General features: G+C 42.4%; 1 protein-coding gene across 3 annotated transcripts in view; it reads left to right on the forward strand.

Moving 5' to 3' along the window:
• ganc (glucosidase, alpha; neutral C) overlaps positions 1-25,038 on the forward strand; it is a 48,521-nt gene that overhangs the window by 13,937 nt on the left and 9,546 nt on the right. For all 3 annotated transcript variants that reach the window (XR_004331146.1, XM_032511015.1, XM_032511016.1), the window contains exons 11-14: positions 11-246; positions 327-453; positions 654-733; positions 941-1,084. Coding sequence is in view for 2 of the 3 variants with exons in the window: in XM_032511015.1 (XP_032366906.1) it covers positions 11-246; positions 327-453; positions 654-733; positions 941-1,084 (587 nt within the window). In the remaining variant the exon portion in view is untranslated. The remainder of the gene's footprint in view (positions 1-10; positions 247-326; positions 454-653; positions 734-940; positions 1,085-25,038) is intronic.

The following is a 25,038-nucleotide window of genomic DNA, read 5'->3' on the forward strand; positions in this document are numbered from 1 at the left end:
CCTCTGTCAGGATATCAAGCCCTACCCCCTTTGTTTGCACTCGGGTACCACCAGTGCCGCTGGAACTACGCCGACGAGGATGATGTGAAGGCCGTAGATGCCGGATTTGATCGCCACGACATCCCATACGACGTCATCTGGCTGGACATCGAGCACACGGACGGGAAGCGTTACTTTACCTGGGACTCCGCTCTTTTCCCCGAACCGGCCGGCCTGCAGCTCCACCTAGAGAAGAAGAAGAGGAAGGTGAGTTGTAGGCAGGGATGCACCGTGTATTTACTGACTTTTGGTTTTTGGTTTTGTGCATATTTCTTCTTGTCTTTCAGTTGGTTGTTATAAGTGACCCCCACATCAAGGTTGACCCTGATTGGCTGTTGTACTGTGAGGCCAGAGACGGACAGCATTTTGTCAAGAACAGACAGGGGCAGATCTATCAGGGCTCATGCTGGCCTGGTAATGTTTCTCTTACTAATTATTATTATTAGTAACTAGTAGGTAATTCTAAATTGACACAAAGAAAGCTCTGTGGGAGTATTGTAGTAGGTATTAGTTGTATCGTGTGTGTTTTTCTTCCAAGTTTCCAAGTATTGTTTAGGTACTTTTGGAGCTGCTCCACACAAAGTATAGACATATAAATGATATTTTATTAACAGGTGAGTCCTCCTACCTTGACTTCACCAGCTCAGACACTCGGGCATGGTACTCCAGATGTTTTGGGTTGGATAAGTACAAGGTAAGTGTGTAAAGAATCCACAAATCAATGCCACTATATTTATGCAAGCTATTCTGATCCTTGATGAAGTTCTTTGTTTGTGGCTATGAAATGAAGGCTTCTCACATTTCGTCAAGCACCTTCAACAAATGCTTTGGCCTGGACAGACTGACTGTCGTATATTTATGTTTTTTTATTAACTCATTGAAGTGTTTATGTCTGACGCAGGGATCAACGCCATCGTTATTTGTGTGGAATGATATGAATGAACCGTCTGTGTTCGACGGGCCAGAGCAGACAATGCCAAAGGACGCAGTGCATTATGGGGGCTGGGAACACCGGGAATTACACAACCTGTACGGCTTCTACCAGGTGAGCGGTAGGCAGGCTCACTAACGTCTTTTGATACAGACATCATTATTCCTCTTGGGTGACGTTGTCCTACCAGAAAGAATCTGTGGTTGCTCCAGAACTTCAGTCAGGGTAGGAAAAATATGTAGCCTGTTAGGGAATGCCACTGTTCAGCATACCAACTGCTATAATTATTATAAATCAAATGTCTGTATATCGGTGTCCTAACCGGCAGGGGCGGATGTCCCACCTAGAGGCTGGTTCTGTCCCAGGTTTCTGCCTGTTTTAAGGACCTTTTTCCTCTCCACTGTCACACTAAATGCTTGCTTTGGGGGAAATTGTTGGGTCTTTGTAAATGTGATTACTTCAGTTAGGATTTTACACTAAATACATAAATAAATAAATACAATTGAATTGAAAATTAAAACTCTCCAGTCCAATAAAATGCAGATCAGGGGAGTTTTGTTGCTGCAGGTTTGACACCATGAAACTGTGGAATCCAACCTCATCTTCACTTCTGTCATATGAGAGGCGTGCAATAGGCACAATTAATCGAATTTTAATCGCGATCACGATTTGGACTTCCCACGATCAAATTTGCGTGATCGAGCGATTATTTTATAAAGCTATTCATAGACGCTCCGGGTTTTTTGCAAAGCCAATCTCCCGCTCCGTAAAGCCGTCTGCTCATGAGCCAGTCAAGTAGTTCACTTCACCCTGCGCTTAGTTTTAGATGTAGACAGTCACAGAGGACAGAGTAGCGTGGGAGACTCAACAGATAGCAGTCGGTAATACGTCAGTCTCAAGGTTTACCAGTTTACCAGTAAACACAACATTTGTCCCTCTGTTGTTTTTCAGACAACAGCAGTGAGCAGTGCTAGTAGCATCTGTTAGCTGTTAGCTATTAGCGTCTGTAGCTGTAGCTCCTCTAGGACGCACCGGTGCTAATGTCCTCTCATCCCGCTGCAATGCTGTTTATGGATATGGTTTAATTTTGCGTTACAGACCCATTTCGTCTGTAAAGCCGTGCCTGTGTTGGATCTTTCTACGCTCTCCTCGTCTACTCTCTCTCCTCTACTCCGCGCCCCGCCCACAGCGGCCGCCGGTCCCACACTTCTGATGTATGTCTACAGTTTTAATTTTTCATTAACACAGCTGTATATTGGTTAAGTATGAGGGAGCAAACTGTATTTGTACCAGTGTTTCCGCGGGTAACTCTTTATCGCGGCAGCTACGGCGAAGACACAGAAGAATTTACTGATCAGCTAACTTCAGTTGGTAAGTAACCGCGTGAGACGCGGCGTGCTGACCTGGGCCAGAGATGTGACCCATGGCCAGAATATCATAGTTCATAAAAATGCATCGCAGTGAAGATACAGACGTTTAATACACACGACATGTGTATCCGCCGTTCGACCCAATGATCAGCCGTCTCTCTGGGAGTAGCGTCCATCACTTTTATGTCACAAGGCGAGTTGTAAACTGCGATGAGCATGTGATGGCGCTACGCCCAGAGAGAGGCTGATCATTGGTCGACGGCGGATACACTGTCGTGTGTATAAACGTCTGTATCTTAACTGCGATGCATTTTTATGAACTATGATATTCGTGGCCATGGGTCACATCTCTGGCCCAGGTCAGCACGCCGCGCTCACGCGGTTACTCTACCAACTGAAGTTAGCTGATCAGTAATTTTCTGTGTTTCGCCGTAGCTGCCGCGATAAGAGTTACCCGCGGAAACACTGGTACAAATACAGTTTGCTCCCTCAACTTAACCAATATACAGCTGTGTGTAATGAAAATTAAACTGTAGACATACATCAAAGTGTGGGACCGGCGGCACGCTGTGGGGGGGCCGCGGAGTCAGAGGAGAGAGAGTAGACGAGGGAGCGTAGAAAGATCCAACACAGGCACGGCTTTACAGACAAATGGGTCTGTAACGCAAAATTAAACCATATCCATAAACAGCATGCAGCGGGATGAGAGGACATTAGCACCGGTGCGTCCTAGAGGAGCTACAGCTACAGACGCTAAGCTAACAGCTAACAGATGCACTAGCACTGCTCACTGCTGTTGTCTGAAAAAACAGATGGGACAAATGTTGTGTTTACTGGTAAACTGGTAAACCTGAGACTGACGTATTAACCGACTGCTATCTGTTGAGTCTCCAACGCTACTCTGTCCTCTGTGACTGTTACATCTAAAACTAAGCGCCAGTGATGAAGTGAACTACTTGACTGGCTCATGAGCAGACGGCTTTACGGAGCGGGAGATGGCTTTGCAAAAAAACCCGAGCGTCTATATGAGCTTTATAAACAATAATCGCTCGATCACGCAATTTGATCGTGAGTCCAAATCGTGATCGCGATTACAATTCGATTAATTGGCCTATTGCACGCCTCATCATGACAGAAGGAAGATGAGGTTGGATTCCACAGTTTCATGGTGTCAAACCTGCAGCACAAAACTCCCCTGATCTGCATTTTATTGGACTGGAGAGTTTTAATTTTCAATTCAATGTATTTTTATGTTATGTATTAGTGTAAAATCCTAATTAAGTAATCACATTACAAAGACCCAACAATTTCCCCCAAAGCAAGCATTAGTGTGACAGTGGAGAGGAAAAAGGTCCTTAAAACAGGCGAAACCGGGACAGAACCAGCCTCTAGGTGGGACATCCGCCCCTGCCGGTATGGACACCGAGTATACAGACAGTTGATTATAATATATTATAGAGTTTGTATGCTGAACAGTGGCATTCCCTAACAGGCTACATATTTTTTCCTAACCCTGACTGAAGTTCTGGAGCAACCACAGATTCTTTCTGGTAGGACAACGTCACCCAAGAGAAAATGATGTCTGTATCAAAAGACGCTTAGTGAGCCTGCCTACCGCTCACCTGGTAAAGAGTACAGGTTGTGTAATTCCCGGTGTTCCCCCCCATAATGCACTGCGTCCTTTGGCATTGTCTGCTCTGCCCGTCGAACACAGACGGTTCATTCTATCATTCCACACAAATAACGATGGCGTTGATCCCTGCGTCAGACATAAACACTTCAATGAGTTATAAAAAAAAATATAACGACAGTCATCTCTGTCCAGGCCAAGCATGTGTGAAGGTGCTTGACGAAATGTGAGAAGCCTTCATTTCATATCCACAACAAAGAACTTCATCAAGGATCAGAATAGCTTGCAAAATATATGTGGCATTGGATTGTGGATTCTTTACACACTACCTTGTACTTATCCACCCAAACATTGGAGTACCATGCCCGAGTGTCTGAGCTGGTGAGTCAGGTAGGAGGACCACCTGTTAATAAAATTCATATATGTCTATATTTGTGTGGAGCAGCTCCCAAAGTACCTAAACATACTTGGAAACTTGGAAGAAAAACACACACGATACAACTTACCTACTACATATCCCACAGAGCTTTCTTTGTGTAATTTAGAATTACCTACTAGTTACTAATAATAATCATTAGTAAGAGAAACATTACCAGGCCACATGAGCCCTGATCAGATCTCTGCCCCTGTCTGTTCTTGACAAAATGCTGTCCGTCTCTGGTCCTCACAGTACAACAGCCAATCAGGGTCAACCTTGATGTGGGGTCACTTATACAACACTGAACGAAGACCAGAAGAAATATGCACAAAACCAAAACCAAAGTCAGTAAATACACGGTGCATCCCTGCCTACAACTCACACTTCCTCTTCTTCTTCTCTAGTGGATGCGGCGGCCGGTTTCGGGGAAAAGAGCGGAGTCCCAGTAAAGTACGCTTCCCGTCCGTGTGCTCGATGTCCAGCCAGATGACTCGTATGGGATGTCGTGGCGATCAAATCCGGCATCTAACGCCTTCCACATCATCCTCGTCGGCGAGTTCCAGCGGCACTGGTGGTACCCGAGTGCAAACAAGGGGGAGGCTTGATATCCTGACAGAGGGGGGGGGGCGGGGGGGGAGGGGGGGGTGGGGGGGTGTTTGGGGTTGGTGATGTGTAGTCATACAGATGGAGTATGTCAACAACAACATTGGGGATACAGTGTAAAGAATCCTACAGTGCTTATTTGTCAAACAGAATAACTGTGGTAATTGTAGACGAAACTACAAATAAATAGACATTGTTAGGTTGAAAGCCTCCGTAAGCATCCTTCATAAGTCTAAATATCCTCTTTTTTTCCAGGTCATGCTTTGTTTTTATCAGCTGATAAACCCAGTAACATGCGTTCGGTGTGCACACCACCAGTCAGCTGAGCCGTACTGGGTGAACAGCTGCTGTGGACTGGGCCCGAGCAGGACCACGCAGTCAATCACCCCGCTCTCAGACGCCAGCTGGACGTCCGTCTGAGGCTCCACCCCGCCTCCTCTTCACTGGGGGTGTTCGGCCATCCGGGAGGTAGGGGGTCATCATGCCTATGAGTACATTCTTTTGGTGATTTTCTAAAATGCGTTACCTTGGAAATTCAATTGAATTTGCAAGGTAAGCATTTTAGAAACATACCTAAAGATGTACGTTCATAATTCATTTGTGTTTCTGTGGTATTTTTTAGGACCCATCCTTATTTTATTAGTTAAATGACTTTTATTCATCCAGAAGGACTTCCAAAGCAGCACCAAAACGTACAGTGGTTTACATTATTTTCATAAAAATCTATACCCTGCCTGGGATTTGACCAACAAAATTCTCAGTCACGATTCTGCTTCTCGAACGTTTGGGAATAAGAAAGCAGACTGATGAAAAGCTAAGCTCTGCCAGACAGACAGCGGCTTGCATAGTATACTAGCTAAGTTGATTAAAAGAAAGAATTAAAAAAACATCTCTGGAAATTGATCTTATGCCTAATTCAAAAAACTTTGGAAAATCCAAACCTTTTAGGAACCATTTTTCTTTGTGAATGAATATTGTATCATAAATAATAAATGTTCTTCTTAAAATACAGAGGGTATAGGATACATAACCTATGTTAAATTCTACAGACGCAGGCACATTTTTTATTCAGGCCAGTTCTATGGATTTGGAATTAAAAACCCCCCCCCCCACACACACCACACACACACACACCATCAACTTACTTCCATACATAGAGAGAGGCATGGGATCCAAAAAATCATCTCTCAATCCAAATCACAGCAGCTATTAGTCTAACTGAAATAACAGATACCAATCTCTATGTATGATGAAGGGTATGAAGAGGTTTTTATTCCTCTTTTTAATCAACTTTAGCATGGGTGTGTAAACTATGCCGCCACTGATAGCCTGGTTTGTAAGAGAACTGCACTGGAACAACACGTTCCTGGTGGTCGACGTGCTGACTGAACGTTCAAACGTCTCGGGATGCGTTTAGCCAAATACACCCAAAGTCCTGTCGGGCTTGTTGGCCAGCAGCAGCGGCACGGACCCATACAGGCCCAGCGGCTGGACAAGTCATAACGCAAAGACATCCAGGTTATACAGCGGTAATAGGCTCCCCGTCTCTGTCAAATCAAATGAAACCATGACTACCATCGGTATGGAAATATGAAAGCTGTTAATACAAATAATATGTCTTTCAGCATAAACGTCCTTTTTTCCTGCATGTGTACCTGTGTTCTCTGAGCTGCAGGCCGTCGGCGTGCTCTGGAGGCCGTACACGTGACTGAAGCCGTCGTGGAGACAGAGGTCAGACCCAATGCTACTGGGACCTGGAGACAAAAATCAGGCTATTTACTTTTTATTTCCTTTCGTTTGTCTGGTTTGTGTTGGCATCTTTGTCAGCAAGATCACAAAAAAAACAGAAAACTACTGGCCGCGATTCCATGAAAGTTACAGGACGGTTGTTGCATGGTCCAGATAAGGACCCATTACATTTTTGGAGCTGATCTGAATGGGGGGGGGGCGGTACACAAATTATTTTTCACATTCCTGACCATTGCAAGAGGGGCATTTGTTCTGCATTTAAAATGAATATTCAAAAAAATTCCAGACTGGGAAGTTCCCTGATCGTGAGGAACATTGTGAAATAGGGCAGGCCTTGGTGGAGGTCTGACCCCTATATTGGTTCTGAATGTTTTGTGTGTGTTTTTATTTTTTAGTCCTTAATGTAGGATTTTCAATGGCTGTAGTTTTTGTTTTTCCTTTTATAAAAGTGTCTCTCTAATTAGTTTGGAACGATGCTTATAACTATGTTATTATAGCCTAGTACGTGGCAATGACAATAAAGTGAATATAATCTAATGTGTTAGAATCAAACTATGTGAGTTAATAATGCAACATTTTGACAGAATAAACTATACGTAAAAAAGGTATATACTAGAATAATGATCAGGTCCTTGGAGAAACTAACAAATTCCTCTCCAGTCCGTTGTATTAGGCTAATATCTCAAAGCATCTGGAGATAAAACTGTAATTATCTACATGTTGGAATAACTGACTAAGTATGCCTTTTAAAATGGTAAAAACGCAGAAACAAACCATTCGCTTGATATCCCAAACTGCTGAAAGTCTCTTTCCTAATCCACCTGTGTGGTCCTCTGAAGCTGTCAACAAAACATTTAAAGACCAGATTAGGCCTTCCAGTAGGAGTCATATGACGTACAGCTTGACCGTATATCTTACCTCACTACCATGAGATGTGGCCCTGAGGAAAGAAAACACCAAAAACCAGAGAATCAATTCATTCACTTTTTTTTTCTCCATGTGTTGATTGTTTCCCTTCCCTGAGATTCTCACCCGGGAGGACCCTCGACGTCTCCAGCCACAGTCTGCCTTTGGAGTTGAATGTAACCTCGCTTTGTCCTCACTCAGGATCTCCAGCCGGAAGGGAAACGCCACACACGACCTGGTGACGCCCCGATGACCAGGAGAGGTGACCGAGTCCTCAGACCGTCTCTCCACTCTCAAGCTGCCAGCGATGAGGGAAAAGGTAAAACTCTGTCCAAGGGCTGCAACAGTGGAAGTTAGAGGCGTACCCCTCCATTTGATCTGGGAAGCTGGTCCAGGTTTTAGAGGTTCCTTAACTCGTAGACACCACTGACATACACTTACTGGCCGAACACTTTTTTTTAAAATAAACTGTTTATTGACTTTTTTGAACAATAGAAGTGCCATGAAAGTCCTAATACTACTACTACTATACACTACTACTACTACTACTATAACTACTACTACTACTAACTACTATACTACTACTACTTACATACGACACACACACACACACACACACACACACACCCACACACACACACACACCACACACACACACACACACCACACACCACACACAACACACACACACAAAGCCCTTAGAACAAATAACTCAGCAATACTGTTTTACAACGTGCAAATCCAGGTGTACACAAAGTACAGTACACTATAGGTCATAATAAAGGTGGTAACGCATTGTGTGCTGCAATATTCAGGCTGCACTGATGACGTTTATTAATAATTATGATAATAATAATAATGTATACTTTTAAACAACCTGCAAGGGAAATTACATTTACACTGTTGTTTACAGCAGGCCTGAATTACACCACATGCTCAGTGCCTATCATGCACTAATGGAGAGATGGCAGAGTGGTGGGGGCTGCCCATGAAAGTTAACTGCCAACTTCTTAACAATTAAATCTCCGATTCCTTTGTGGTCAACATGAGAGTCCAGAGGAGGCTTAGGAGAGGAAGAGTGTCTTTGTGGAACTCCATGGCTGGTCACTAGATATCATTAGCTTACTGTTCTAACCTGCGGCCCTCCGTTCTCACATCTGGAACTCGGTAGCGGGCTTTAATGGCTGCCCGTTCATCTCTAATATCTCACCGTGTCAGTTTTGCAAGGGGACACGTCAGCAGCAGTGGGTCTGGTGAAAAGAGCAAAGTAAGAGGTTGTTTTTCATTTTTAAATGTAAAATAAAAGAGTTTCAGCAAATGTGATTTAGTATAAGAACTTAATTTTTTCATGCACGTGCCACACTGTTTGCATTTTGAGATCATTTCCTTTTTTCTCTCTCATAATGCTCAGTGAGGCAGTCGGCGCTAAAGAGAGTATCCTGTGAAATCATTCTATTCCACACCTGCTACGTATAACCTTACTTTGGTTATTGTCCCTTAGAGGATTTTAATTGATGCAGGGTGAATGAATGAAGACTTTCGAATGTGAACTAAATTAAATGTAATACTAAATTAACCAAAATAAAAATCTTATTTCGAATCTTAATCTCTCTTTTTCTATATGACTTATAGTTGACAATTATTAGTGAAAATACAATGTACAGTGTGAGAGTTTCATGCAAATTTAGACCTAATTGTGAGCCCCACAGATGTGCACTAACACAGCAGAAAGACACCAGTTACTTGTTTTAAATATTATATGGCAACGACCAATAGTGTCAAATATGAATAAAAAATTAGATCATCCTTTGTTTGATTACAGCATAGCGGAGTCCAGACCTGTTGTCAGGTTCCAACAGTTTCAAACGGGCCCCCTTCTCTGTGAGACCAGGGTGTCCAAAAGGGCTCGGTGCTGCAGGTTTGGGCCCTATCTGTCGCCTTAAACGGATAACACCAATATTACGATGCATTATACGTTGTCCTGCAAAATACACTTAACCTTGGTTGTCTCCCCTCGAAACTGAAATCAACACTTGTTGAGGCGTTTTTAGCAAGGTTTTAAACTTTTTCTTACGTTTTGGTCCCCATTTTGTCCCTTTTTTTGACGTTTTCAGCACTACGTAACACTAAATTCACATCTGGAGATTCCGTGGCCCGTGCTGATAATCCTGGTTTCATCCCGCGTATAATAAATGATGATGATTGCTACTTTGCTGTCTAGGTGTGGCGCCTCCTAGCCTAGTTAGACAGTCAAAGTCCCTCTTTACTACAGACAACTTAACCCTCGAGTTGTCTTCCTGTTCAAAATAGAAAATTAACACTTTATTGATGCTTTTTATCAGTTTTAAACTTTTTCTTACATTTTTTGTCCCTTTTTTTTCATGTTTGTCACTTTTTTGACGTTTTCAACACTACGTAACGCAACTATTAACTTTAGTTTACAGTTATTTGGGGAATTTATGGTCAATAAACCTCAGTTATAGGAAATTACCTAATGTTTGAGTTAGAAAAGCAGAAATCAGAATTTAGTACTAACAAATTAAAGATTGGAGTTGATGGATAATATGTCAACTTTTATCATAACTATTTCAAAAACGCTTCCATTTTTTTTTTAAATGCTATAAAATTGAATAAGACACCCAAATGAATGAAAGTAGAGATTTGTACTTGCCAAAGAGCGTTGTGTGGAATAATCATGTTATTTTGGGGAATTAAAAAGAACCAATGATATTGAAACTGGCATGAGCCGAGGACAACATGAGGTTAATTTTGAGTGATTACGGTTTTTTGATACAAATTGTACATTATAGCGTTAAATGAAATGGCCACACATACGTGTAAAAAGCAACATGGTCATCTTCTTGAACTTTTCTTTCCCTTCATCATCAGGAACAACACTGAGGAACGGCAAACAGGAAATAGAATTTAGCAGGCACGGACCTGGCTGTAAACCCTGTGATTTTAAATTCAAAATTGGGTTACCTGGCAGAGTAACATATGAGTACACACACACACACACACACACACACACACACACACACACACACACCACCACACACACCCACCCCACACACACACACAACACACACACACTTAAAGCCAGTTTTCATCCTGCAGTATTGTAAACCAATACTAGTAGTGTGGGAATAAGCCACTAGCCTCCAGCTGGTGATATCTAGTGGCAATCAGATTTCATACCCACTATTGATTTGAGTGGCTGGTGATTTGAACATTTAATAAAAAAAAGTAACACACATACATGAAGTACCTTTTAAAGAGACATGTGAAAAAGTAAAGCACAATAATAAAAAAGTTGTCAGTGCTGCAGGGCTAAAACAGCTGGTTGATAAAAATATAACCTAACATTGTGGGCCACTTCGCCCATGTCGAGCAGACTCAGTCGCGTTGTGGTCTTCTGGGTTTGAACAGTTACACATTTTTTCTGTGAAAACTCTCTTGACATTGACAGAGTGAGAGAAGGAGAGCAGAGACCACACTGCTACACCACCAGCAGACTTCCTGTCCTGTCAACCTAACTTCCCTCCCACTCATAGACTGGTAACATTAATAAATACAGTCTATGCTCCCACTGGGCACACGCTTGTGTATTTTTCATAGGTTTTCGAGGGCATGTCCCGCCCTACTCTTCCGTACTCTGCCTCTGATTGGCTTACCTTGACACTTGCCTAACCACCGCGGCTGCGTCGATGTATCGGTCCAATGACACAAACCTAAACCTAAACCTAACCAACCCAATCCGAGCAGCAACGAGTATTAGCCAATCAGATGGAAAGTAGGGCGGGACATGCCGTCCGTTGGAAAAAATGCCTTTTGAGGGTGTTGCTGCCATATTGTGGTGACACTGTGAACTACAGCCAGAACCCCCCCCCCCCCCCGGAACTGGACGCGGATACAAGTCTGACGCTGTAGTGTAACAGTAGGTAGAGAACAAATGAAGATGCCAGTGCACAGTCGCATCGTTATGCTTCCTGCTTTTGTATTTGGTTTCCGTCTCGGGACAGCGGCAGAGGTTTCCGTGGGAGTGGAGATAAACTCGGTTAGTGTCACACCTTCAACATATGCTGTTACGGTTGGTGTTGTTAGCTGTCGTGCTAAGTCTTCATAGCAAGTGTTAGCGGGGTAGCTAACTAGCACTTAGCAACCCTTCATTCCGCTGTTTATCCGCCTTTTTTATTTTTAAACTCTTCTCCTAGAGCAGTGCCAGTGAAGACATGCCTGTTGGGAACGGCCAAATGTTGGGCATGGCTATTTCCTTTCTTTTATTGTTAGTTAACGCGCTCATTTCATCACTCCCACTCACACTGCGCTGTTCCTGGGGTGCTGAGCAATACACTGCCTTTCATTTTAATTGCTATTTTAATAAAGAACCGTAATATTACAAAAACAAGCAATGGGACAATGTTATCAATAATATAAAAAAAAACCAACCTGTGAAATACTGTCAAGAAAAGACCACTTGACCATTACGCGAGATAGAAATAATGCCTGGGGGCCTGGAGCTGATAAAAAAGATGGGTTTTGGTTAATGACATGGTCTTTTAGCCAGAAGCTTGAGGAAAAATACAGAAATGTTAGGACATTTAATTATGCCCAGTGTCCATCCCTGTAGTATGCACTTAGCTCATGAAAGCTGGGTAATTCTATCTCGTGATTTATCTCAACAAATATTGTGCATTCCCTGTAAGGAAGCGGCTTTTTGTAGAGCACATTTCAGCAACAGGCAATTCAAAGTTCTTACCACAAAATCATTAAACAGATAAAACACAAGTACAAACATTTAAAAATCATAAGCATTAAAAACGCTAACACACATGAATAGACAGTTAAAACAAGACACATAAACACAAGAATAAAAGTACAGGCAGCATAAGAAATTTAAAGAAATGAGCAGTCATTTAAAGAAAGGCAGCATCAAAAAGCGAAAGGTCTTCAGCCTTGATTAAAGAATGAGAAGTAGCAGCGGATCTACAGGTTTCTGGGAGTTTTTTCCAGATATGAGGAGCATAGAAACTGAAAGCTGCTTCACCCTGTTAGTTCTGACTCTGGGACAGAAGTAGACCTGTCTCCCAGATGAACCTGAGAGGTCTGGGGGGGTCATAGTTAGTAGAGATCGAAATGTATTTTGGACCTAACGTTTAGTGATTTAAACTAGCAAGAGTACTTTGAAATCATTCTTTGAGACACAGAAGCAGCCGTTAAAGACTTCAGAACTGGGTGAGGTGTATCCAGTCTTGGTCTTAGTGAGGCACCCCCTGTGCTCCCCTGAAACGTGTATCCAGGCTTTTTGTGTGGCTCGAGTGATTGGATGATTCATACTGATTGTCTTTGTTGGTTTTCAGACAGGATGCTGTGTTTCGAAAGAAGCTGTACGCCAACCACCCATCTTCATGAAGTGTGAGTAGTTTACCTCTTGCAGATTTATGCCAACAGTGAGGGTACCAGCTCCCCAGGCTACGGCCTGCATCTGCATCCAGCTCAGTTTAAGCATTACATATGCAAAGTACAACGATTATGTCTGGTAGGTACAAAATTTACAAGGATTGGCATCAGATCTCGTTTTGACCCAGTTACAATATACCTCAAGTTGGTTACTTACTTACTTTGATCAAGAACTCCTGAGTGTGGGTGTAACATGTAAAGCCCCCACACACACATTTGCATAGGCTCTCCAGAGAACCATGTCTGCATCCGTTTTTTCCACTGCCTGTAGTCACATGGTGACTTGACATGACTAGTGCAGATTTGGTGTGTGATTTTTAAAAAGCACATTTCAGTTTGAGGAATCCAAACATTTTAAAGGTAAAATTCCCCTAACAATGTATTGTTATAGCAGTTATTTCAGTATGCTGATAAGTATCTCACCAGGCTTAGCCCGATTATAAATGTTCAACATTTGCTAGTACAAAGTCAGATTTGTTGTCAGTCCCCTGTGCATCAGACTATTTCTTCTCTCTAGAGACGTCAGGCATAAGTGATAAATCCAGAACCTGCAAAGAAAGGACGATATTGATTTCTACTTCTACTGCAGCAGACAAATAGACCACAATGCCATGCTGCAACATGATGAAGGAATAGCAAAAGTCACTTAAAAATAGAGCTAGATGAGGAGTTAGGGGCAAGTATGGGCACAAAAAAACAGCAGATTACTATACCCAGTAACTCCTGTAATGTGATGAAGGTGGAACAGCGGATGGGATATACAGTAAAGCCTTAGACATGTCTTATAATCCTACGGCAGTGGTTCTTTTATCTCTGTGCAGTCCAGGTGACGCGGCGTCCTGTGCTAGGAACCTGGCCTCTTAACACAGCTGGTACCTTCGCTCCTCTGTTTTGCTACAATGAGGTGTTTAACACGCCGGTGAGTTTGGTGGAGTTTGGATTTATCTGTGAGTCTGAGTCTAACTGTTGGTTTTGTCATGACTCACACACAGGTTCTTGTGTTGTGCCAGACAGGTTTATCTACATCTTCAACAGTAACCTCTCTGGTAAAACCTCCGTTTTCAGACTGTTGTGAACACTCCGCCTCCAACAGTTTTGACCGTCGGCTTAAGCTGCTACTCTGTGTAGGGCCGAAATCCTGCCTTCTAGATTCTTCAGGAAGAAGGTTCCAGTCCGTAGGTTGGATAAACGAACCGTTTATTACAATAAATGAATATATATATTTCCAAGACAAGGTTACAGAGAATATGCATCCATAGCTCTCCCTAAGTTTGTCTGACTCTTTTCCCTTTTTGCATGATCTTATGTGCACAGGGGGTTCATTGCTACCACGTGACATCTTTGTGTGCTGTGTTTTTGCTCTCGAGGTGTGTCTGCAGAGCTTGGCCTGCAAATAGTATACGGTCTCAGACTGCTACTGGAGAGGATTTTACACCAAACACAGGACGCGTTCCTAACCACCCTTGGCCCTGCTTTCAATATTAAACTCACTCGCCAGAGCTATGGTTGGACACATGTCCCACAACAACCTGTTATAGATCACAGTAAACTAGAACACTGAAACCAAGCAGACTAGGTGTAATGCTTTTGCTTTTCGCTCAAATATATAATAACACACATGATTAATAATGCACTAGTGAATATACTGACGTTTATGAGCACACATGATGAATACATTTTATTCAACATCTGTCAACTCGGGCTGGATTGTTTATGGTCAGCTGCTCCAGGCACGCACTTGTACTACATGCAATGTTAGGGAAAACCTGTAATCTTATTTCAGATGTGTCAATTCAATTGGGGAGAAGTTTTTCCGAGCACACACATGCGGAACACCCAGAAACGTTTGACCAATCACTAGGCTTTTTTTTTTTTGGGAGGGGAGCTTAAGAGACAGGCGCTCCAACAGAGCGTATTCAGTCAGAGGGTGGATACGATGCCATGGGCATATGAGAAAACTAATGGTTTTTGAATAAAAGCACTAAACATGTTGTAGTAAAACACAAAATACAAGTATGAACCTGAACCTGCACCTGAGTAGGAGCAGAATCGGTTCAAGCCTTTCACTTCCAGGACTTTAAACCAGTTCAGTGATTTTGGCTTCACATTCAGCCTCAGCAGGCTGTCAGTCAGAGCGGTTTGCTGTGTCCTTACTCCAAGTATTTTTCATGGCCGTGGGCTGGACTTTTGTCCAGAAGCGTTTTTAAACTCAGCGGCTGCTTTGGCTTTATGTACTTCACCTTGTCGTGTAGGTCTTGATCAAGGGGTCAAAAAGCAAGGATGTAGCAAGGTATGTGTAAGTTGACCAGGGTTTTATTCATTCAGACGTGTCTTGAAAGTTCAGGCTTCTTCTGTCAGGCTCAAAACATGTCACTAAAACAGGTAGAAGAATCTCCTTGTCAGGGTCGCGTTTTAGCCCTTTTTATCCAGCATTCCTTAAAAAATAAAAGTGTTATTTATTGTGAATTAGGAGTTTTCTCTAGGAATGTCACACATTTTTAACTGAACCCAGAATCCGATGCCTAATCATTCCAAAAACCTTGAGTCATTTGTAGAAAACAGTGGTGTCAGCCTCTATAAATGTATAAATCTCACATTTTTTCAGTTATTGATTCTGATTTTGGAAATGTCTGCTTTTCATAGATAAAATTGTATTTCATTTGACATACCATCTCACCTTTGTAGTTATGGCCCTGTGGCTCAGGTAGGTTTTCTCAGAATGTTGTCTACAAATTCAGCGTTTCTCTACCATGCCCAGCCAAAATGATGTTAAAACGCACAGTAAGCGAGTAAATAACGTTGTATAAAATAAAAAGAGTGTTAAAAGGGTGCCAGGCACCCCTAAAGCTCTACTCCTAGAAGCGCCCCGTCTCCTTGCTTTTGTTAAGAACAGTGAGGACTTTATCGCCATCTTAGGCAATGACCCACCGCTGAGATCGGTAATGTAGATTCTGCTCTATCCGTCGCAGATGACACTGCTCGCCATTATTGGGTAGTTTGAACATCTGTATATAGTATAGTTAAGAGAATGAACTGACATGCACAGTGTATTGATTTCCCCCGTCCTTGTCTTTTTGCAGGACAACAAAGCGATGAACATGTTTGTTGGACCACATGTTGAAGGACCGCTGGAGTGGCTCTACAGTCAGGGCTACGTGTACTTTGACAACGCTCCTCCTCTTCTTACCCAAGGTGTGGACCCAGACTAAAGGGTTGTCTACAAAGGATGCACGTAAACACAAGGGTTGCATAATGAACCATCACTATACTCTAACAGAAGTTTAACGTCTGTGTTTATTAGTGCCGCAGTTATCTAATGGCGGTAACGTCATACCAAGTTTTGCTTTCTTTTGTTCCTTTTACCCTTCACACATTTCCTTATTTGCTACACAACATATTTCTGTACTCTGTGCTCTCACCGGTGATTACACAGACTTCACACGTATAAGCTCTCCACAAGCCCAAAGGTGGTCACAGATCATGCTGCTATGCAGTGCTATAAAAAGGTTTGAACATATTGAGCATAATAATAAATCTCGTCTGTGTCAGGTTCCAAAGGGTCAGAACTCTACTTGCCCAAAGTCTTTACCCCAGTAAAAACGTTTAATTATTAGATTATTTATTAATAAAAGATAGCCAAATTACAACAATACCAAAATGCATTTCGTTGAATCCTAATGTAGGTAATGAGCACCAAAGAATGTTGGAGCACAGTAAAATTAAAGAAACACATGTTTAAGAACATTTATTCACAATTATGTACATAGTCTACATTTTCACCGGGCTCAGGTGGGTAGTGTAGCGTTGCTCCACTCTGCTCTGTGTTGTGTTTTAGAGTGACCCTTCCAATCAGAGCCTTAGTTGGCCGACAAGCGGTAAGACATGTTGTTCTTACTTGATCTGTAAAGTTCTTTCAAGAAATGTCGCACGTTTTTTACTCTCTGCTAGCTGCCTGTCCCTGAACACACTGTAAAAACATCTCCTCAATATCTGCTAGCTGCCTGTCCCTAGAAACACACTGTAAAAACATCTCCTCATATCTGCCTAGCTGCCTGTCCCCTGATCAAACTGGGAAGCGTTTCATTTCTTTAGCTCATTAGGCGGATCGATGTACACTTACTAAACCATAATCAAGACATTTTACAACCAACTGTCTTACCACAATAAATAAAGCAAATAGCCTAACCGTTATGTTCTTGCTCCAATACAGCTCTTTTGCGGCCATCAGCGCAGTGGCCAACTTGGGAGGACAGTCCATATCGGTCTAGTGAAGGTGCTGCCTTTGTTCCGCGAGTTGAGTGACGAAGACATCGGACCAGCAAGCAACTTTGCTTCACAAGTGAGAGACACAGTTTTACTTCATAATCTTTAGGATCTGTCATATTTACTAGTAGATAAATAAGTAGTAACAAAAGTAATTAAATATATATATTATATAATTTATTTTTTTTCTTTCCCCAGGAAAGTTGAGATGAAGGGTCAACATGACTACTCTTCTCCAGCGACTGGCCCCTGAGATGGCTACGTCTACCATTAGATTTAACAAAAAAAAAAAGTCTTAATATTGTGTGGTCTTGGCGGACTAATGAGTACAGTGCGGTCTGGGGTAAACAGACCTTTTGGGGCATAACCTTTTCCAAATGAAACATCCAAATATTTAACAAAACAATCCACAAGATAACTTACTTATGTTTTTGAAGCCTTTACTCGCATCTCGTGGGCCCCTCTCGGGACAGAGTTGCTTAGTGGGGTGTGTTTTGTGGTTTGTCATCCTGGGGTGGTATACTGTAATTAAATGATCTTGGTCTGTTCTGACGTCTCTTGCATGTCTGTCTTTTGCATAGATTGTAAAGCCCTTGAGCCATATGATGTTGTGATATGACTATATGTTAAATTGACCTGACAGTGCATGTGGTTGACGGCCTCAGAAACAGTTGAAGACGTTGGTTTTTCAAAACTGACGCGTTTCTCCGTCTCTCCTGTCCGCCGCAGTTCTCATGGTCATGTGCTTGTTGTATGTGTTGTTCGGGGCTCTCTGGCTCTTGTTCGCCTGCTATTGGAGGGACCTGCTCGGACCAGTTCTGATCGGAGCTGCATCATCCTCGGCATGCTGGAAAAGCGTGTTTACTCTGAATACCAGAGCATCGTTACCAAGGAGACTACGCGGTTTTTCGTTGAGTTTATATATCTACTTGTCTGTGGAATAGTTGATTTTCTCTTTTCGCTTTACTAAGAGTCTGATATAAACAACGCTTTTTGTTGTTTCTCTCTTCCAGTCAAGGTGCCGTGATCTTTGCTGGAGCTGCTCTCTGCACTTAAAAGATCTCTAGCCGAATCATGGTCTCATTGTCAGCCTTGGCTATGGCATCGTCAAGTAGTTTACTGAGGTAACTGACCTTTTATATGTCCTCAGGAGGATTGTGGGCATCGCGGACCGGTTTGAACTGGGAATCGATTTAAAAATTCCATGAAGGGTCTTTTTTATTGACTCTTATCGGAATCCCTCATCGGTTCCATATCTTAAGCCCAGTTTAGACCAAGATGATTTTGCGACCACACGAGTTGAAACCGTCAGCGTCTGAAACCTCCCAGTTTCACACCGGTGCGACAAGACAGCGCGCGATCATCTCTCACAACGCCTCTTTCTCCTTCCGTTTTTCTCTCCGGTTAAGGCTTTTTTGTAGCTGGATGTATATTTGTTTCAACCAGAAGTGGATAAAGTGATGGGTGATGCTTGCTACAGCTGCATTTCTAGATGAATCAGCGAAAACCCGTTTTATTTCTCTGATTTTCTGCTTGTTTTTACGACCGCTGCTCGCTTAACCATTAAGTTACCGGCTTTGGGCGTTTTTTGAGGCTCAGCTAAAACTCTGCCATTCGACAAATCAAAACCATGACCTTTTTTCAATGAGAGGCATTGTACACAGTTAAAAAACAGAGGGAGGATTGCTGCTAACTCTCCTTTTAACCATTGCTTAGTATATTGAAGATTTGCCCTTCATTTGTTTAGGCCAAGGTGTGTACCACAGTGCACCGGCTGGTAGCCGTTGGGCTTCTCTACCTGCTCTTTCTCCTCCGTGGAGTGGAGGTGTGCTAAGAGTGACTGGCGTAGTATAAACTCACTAATAAACCGCTTATTCTCAATATTGTCTTAGCCTACTTGGAGCAACAGCTCTGGACACAGTGCTTTGCATTTATCTGTGACTGCTCACATAATAAGCCACCCTGTGTTTTGCCAGTTGAATGCTTTTATTGTGAGCAGCGGCGTACTAAATGTTTTGTAAGGCATTAACAGCAGTAAGTAAGTTGGTTTACATGCAATGTTTCCTGTAAATCCCTTGGTGTATAATTAGAATTTTCATATTAGTAACAACAGCGAGGTTTCTTTTCATGAGAAATCTCAAGGATAATGCTTATAGACGCTGCAACGTGTTAGCTCAGATTGCAGCAAGAAGCAACTTTTTAGATCCTGTGGTATGGCTGCACAAGACACTAATCTATATCAACCAAACCGCCCTGAGAAGATTTACTGTGTCCCAAAATGTACAAAATAGATGAGAGGAAAAAGGTTTAACACAGAGTGTAGCTTTCTCTGGACGCTCCCTATCGCTGCTGTCAAGGAGCTCATTTCTGTTTCACTAGATTTAATCAATTTCTTTGGCTAGTTTCATTAGGAAAATATAATGAGCAGCCCACTGTTGCAGATGACGAATAGCTGTTGCAGCCTCCACAGGCGATTAAGCTGATAGTGGTGTGTTTTTTACATATAATTTTTTGCCTGGCGCAGCTCTCAGGCATCTGTATAATAAAGTTGTTGAGCGAAGAGAAAGGTTCGCGGGATTCAGTCTCTGGGAGGCAGACCATGAATGATAATATGGAATGATGTATTTATCCGAGGGAAATTCAAAAGCAGCCAAAGCGCTCGTAAAGAAAGGATCGTTAACCAGATCTAACATCAAAATAGCACTGTGGCGTGTTGCGGAAATCTGAGTCTTTTGTTCTTTTTTCCTCCAGGGTTTTCTATGAGGACAGTCGCCCTGGGGCTAATCTCAGCCTCTCCCTTATTGACTCCGTCATGTGGTGGATATCCTTTACCCAACCAGCAAATACTCACAGATAGTCGGGGATTGCAGTGCGGACACAAGCTTTTGATTGTGTTACTTGAATGATATAAGTATGTTCTCCTTAACCTGCATCTACATATTCATCACCTGTCTCAACCACTGTCTCCTAAAGCTCCGCAGGAATGTTGTGAACTCTCCTTGTATCAGAACTCACCAACACTCTCTCTTTCTGTTGTCGGGAGTGCCAACTGCTCTAAGATGGACTGCCCTTATAGAGCGTGTCTCAGTTCAGAACAGCTGCTTCATTATGATCAGAATGTTTAGTGTAGGCGACATTTACTTTACATTTCGTGGTGTAAAAACAAATATTTTTGGCTACGTTCACAGCCTGGTGTCCCCACGACTCCGGCTTTAAGGCACCTGAACGGAGACATTTAGAAACACCGATGCCGCCGTTTTGGTTGAAACGCCAGGGTTGCTCTGTGATCTGGACGGCTCAAACCGAGACCTTGGAAAAATGTCAGTCGTCTTATGGTTAGGTCGGATACAACCTTTCAGTAACGGTCCACCTCGGGTCAGTCCAAGCAATAAAATCCCTGGTCTTACTTTCCACATGTTTGTTCTCTCTCCAAGGATACTGACGAAACCTACACATCATGAGTTTGAACCGCAGAGTAGTAGACAATCTGCGTCCTGTTTGCACCGCACCGCGTGCCAGTGTATGTGAATGGTATATGATAGACATGCATTATAGGAACGGAGATTAGTTTTGCTATGGAGTATATTCCTGTGTGGACTGAGATCGTTTTTCTAAGAAACGCTGTTTAAATAAAACATAGCCATGTAGCTTTTACACATCAAGTAACTACTTGCATATGTAAAAAGGATAAAGTAACTGTATGCTGCTCATGTATTAAAGTATGTAATGCATTTGTATTTGCCACCTTTGGCAGGCATAACCTTTTGTGTTCCGCTGGCAGAGCTTGTTTTTTGAGCATTTGCATATTGTTTCCAGACATATACTGAGCCTGGTGTTTACTTTGGTCCACATCTTCCATCATATTCATCATGACCACCAAGGTCTTCAAGGGTCGCTGCAGACGGTCAGTTTGTTTTCCGTCTTTGATGATCGTCTGTATTGGGTCCCGAATCGCTTTTTCCCATCATTAGTTCCTGTCTTGTTTATACGGAGCAGATGAAAAGTAACAGCCTTTCAGCCTGATAACATCATCGCTCTCTTCTATTTTGTCCTTGCACGGGTGGAGGGCTTGTGGGTAGACGATCGTTCTGGGGCTCCTGTTCCCACCATTCTGCTGGTGATCATGGTGCTGCTGCGGCCCTCTGCTAACACCGAGGTCAGACGTCAGTCTTGAGCCCAAAAACCATTTCTCTAGCTTTGAGATGCCAGAATGTTGTATTAGGGATTCATTTCAATTTTAGTATAGTATCAATACACAAGAGTTTCTCGAGACCCTTACAGATAGAGTAGTCTAGACCACATCTATAATTTACAAAGGCCCAGTTCTAGTAATAATAGATGCACAGTATTGAATTTGGATACTATTGATATTGCCGATATTTTTACCCCTGGAAAAAAGTTAATTATTTTGCTTGTGAGAATAAATAAATGCTGGGGGGGGGGGGGCGTTCACGTGGATCGTCAGTGGACTACCAGAGGTGTAGGCGTGATAGGGGGACGTTTCATTTATCAACATAATGAGGTAGTGGTTTCCAGCATAATAAAACTTCTCGGGACGGCCTCTGAGACTGATTCATTTTCTCCAGTTTTAGTAGAATAACATATCATGTAGCCAGGATTAAAGAAGCTGGCTGGGAGATTTCCATAAGAGGAGAATGTTTTCTGCGCAAATAAGGACTCAAACATTTTCTGCAAAGATGTTGTCTTTGCTATAGTGCAGTCTAAAGATTACTTTCAAATTGGAACAGAGAAGCTGGCACAGCTAGAGGAGGATGTTACAGCTTCCAATGCTTTTTACCATGGAAGCATCCAAAATGCTATCGGAGTTTGGTTTCCCACTCGGCTCTGGTCTTATTTGCGGACGCATCTCGGCCTTTCTTTCCGAGCTACTAAATCGGTGAGTCAATCTTCCTGCACAAATCAATGGTTGTACAAGAGGTGTAGTAGGGGAATGTTGCCTGATTTGAGCCCCGGTTGATGTATTAGTTACATGGGTTGAATGTGAAATTGGATAAGAAAGGGGGAGGGGGCACGTCTAGCGCCTGGAGGGAAGTGAGCATGAGCTCGCCTCTAACGGGCACCCACTAGGTTGAGGTGAGGTTGAAGCAGAGCAATAGCTTTTTGCGTTAGAGCCCCCAATAGTGCAGTAATTAAGTTCTGTGAAAAGTTTGAATATAATCGATGACTAAGAACATAAAACAAAAGTTTTCCCTGGGTTTGTGAGGAAGTATCGACAGATCTCAGGGATTTCTCCCCTCCTCTGCATATTTATTGCAGCAGCTGGACAAGGAGGTCACTAGCTCGAGTTTTGACTATTCAACAACAAGAGAGAACATTTCTCTTGATTTCCTTAAAGTAAGTTGGCTTTGGCGGGCTTCACGACTCATTTTACAACTTGTATGTTCACTTTTTTTGCTTCTGTTTTACTCTCAGGTTCTCTCACATCTCCTCTGATTGATGAAGATGACGAAGAGGAGAGGCAGGAGCCATGCTGAATGAAGCTTTGGTAATAGACTTATTATCTCTGCTTTCTATTTTGCAGGACTCGCCCAGTTATGTAATATTCACATTACCAAGGACCCCTGCGTCAGACAGTGTTAAATCCTAACAGATGGGGGGGGGTCGGGGTTCAGGGGCCTTGACCCACGAGAATATTGTTTAATTCTGTAATATCTCATCCTGTGTTTAAGCAGAAGTGTGTAGGGCTGTTACTGAAACTTTGATACTTTAAGCAGTGTTCCTCAAATGGGGGTACCCCCATACACATACCCAGTATGCAGTGTCTGCAGTACTGCAGGCGATGACATTTTTATAAAATGCTCATTTAAAAAATGTCATACAAATTCCTAAAATAATGAGCTATATAAGTATTTCATTAAGTGATGGATTCAAAACATTTTGAAATGTAGCATTTAAATGTTTTTTGTTTAAAAAGGGAGTCGTTTAGGAATCTATACTGCCCCGCGCTCTATGTTTCTCTTTTAAATAGATTTTTTTTTTTCCTAAAAATGTTTGCCGCTGTGCCCCCTGAACACCGGCAACATTTTTGATAGAACATTTTGATTAATTAAAAAAACAAAAAAACAGTTCAAAGGGGTCCAATATTAATTTTTATTTTTTTTTTTTTTTTTTTTAGAAAACACTGCTTAAGGCCAAGACCGAATTGCCACCAATATATGAATATCAAAAAATGGCTGGTGCATTTAGGGTGTAAACAATCCGCTTGTGCAAGTTTGACAGCGGAAAAAAGGTGTGGCCAGTGTTAGCCTATTTTTACATAAACACCTGCTACGGAGCCATACATGAAGTACATGGGTAACGGAGCCTTTTACACCTGTTGTGTTCTTTAGAACTAAACCGTGGACAAATAGAGTCTTTAAACGCTTCAGATGTTAAGTTATTCGCTGACAAAGTGGTGCGCCAAAATCCAGAAGGCGGTCAATGGAATGCTAACGGCGGTGGTGATGGCTGTTAGTCCTAAGATTCTCCCATATGAGGGACGCTTTCTGGATGCTCTCTCACCCCGGTGTGTCTCATGTGGATGTGTTGACAGTTTGTTGTTGTATTATTAGATTTCCTCATGGGGGAGACAGAAACTTTAAAGCCAAAAGCCAGTTTGGTTTCAGGTGAACTTCCTGGATGCTTTTTTGATCTAAAACTCATTGCTTGAATAATTTAGTGATCCCAGGGCTGCAGGGATGTTTGTCCATCAACACACTAATGTGAAACGCATCACAGTCTTTCCTGATGGCGTTTAGGTTGCTCCATATTTGACCATTGTTGTTGTGTGTTTCTGATGACCTCTGGATTGGGCCAGCAAACGTTTTTTTTCCAGTAGATCTCTGTTTCTCTGCTTCTTTGTCTTCTTGTTCTCAGTGACACACCCCAGGCAGCGGCAATAATCGGTGTGTCAGATCAGATGTCTGTTAACGGAGGTTTGGTGTTGTTGACCCGTGCTACGAGGATCTAAATCTGTTCAGCACATATGGGACAACACACTCATTTAGAAATGTCATCTTATCTAATCATAGTAGGAAATAGTATCAATGATTTTTTTACCTAGTTATGTTGATCATATTATTGGCAATGGACTCTATGTGATTTCAATTGGCTTTTTCCCTTTTTCTTTCTTTTTTAAAGAGGGAATGAGAGAGAGGCTCAAAGCCTGACTCTAATGGCTCCAGAAACTGTTGAGTAAAGAGGTGAGTTACTATATTCTGTCAAATCTTTTCTTTATACATTTTTTTTTTTTACATACAGCGTAATCATTTTGTATTATAAACTTCCAGGACGAAGACTAAAAGGGTTGAGGAAACATTCCTACAACTGTTGCTGATGTGTAAGTAAAGTACATGACCGTTTTAGACATTGAGTCTTAGTTTGCATTCACAGTGGCATTTTGATCGTTTTCACCCAACCCTGGAGCTTTTGTGGGATAGTCCCACAAAACAAAATTGGCAGCGCTCACAGTGTTCATCCTTTTCTAAACTATTCCAAAAACACTATGCCAAACCATGTAAAATGTTTGAGACCAGAAGTGCGGCGAGTTTCACTGATATTCTGTCCAATAACCGCAGACAGTTTCAACTGCGTGACGTTTGGTTTATAATGTTTAGTATGTTAACCGTGCCTATGCAAAAAGTTTGCGACTTCATCCCAAATCGCCCGA

This window comes from Etheostoma spectabile, unplaced genomic scaffold (assembly GCF_008692095.1).
Source record: "Etheostoma spectabile isolate EspeVRDwgs_2016 unplaced genomic scaffold, UIUC_Espe_1.0 scaffold314, whole genome shotgun sequence".
In the NCBI taxonomy this organism is placed as follows: domain Eukaryota; kingdom Metazoa; phylum Chordata; class Actinopteri; order Perciformes; family Percidae; genus Etheostoma; species Etheostoma spectabile.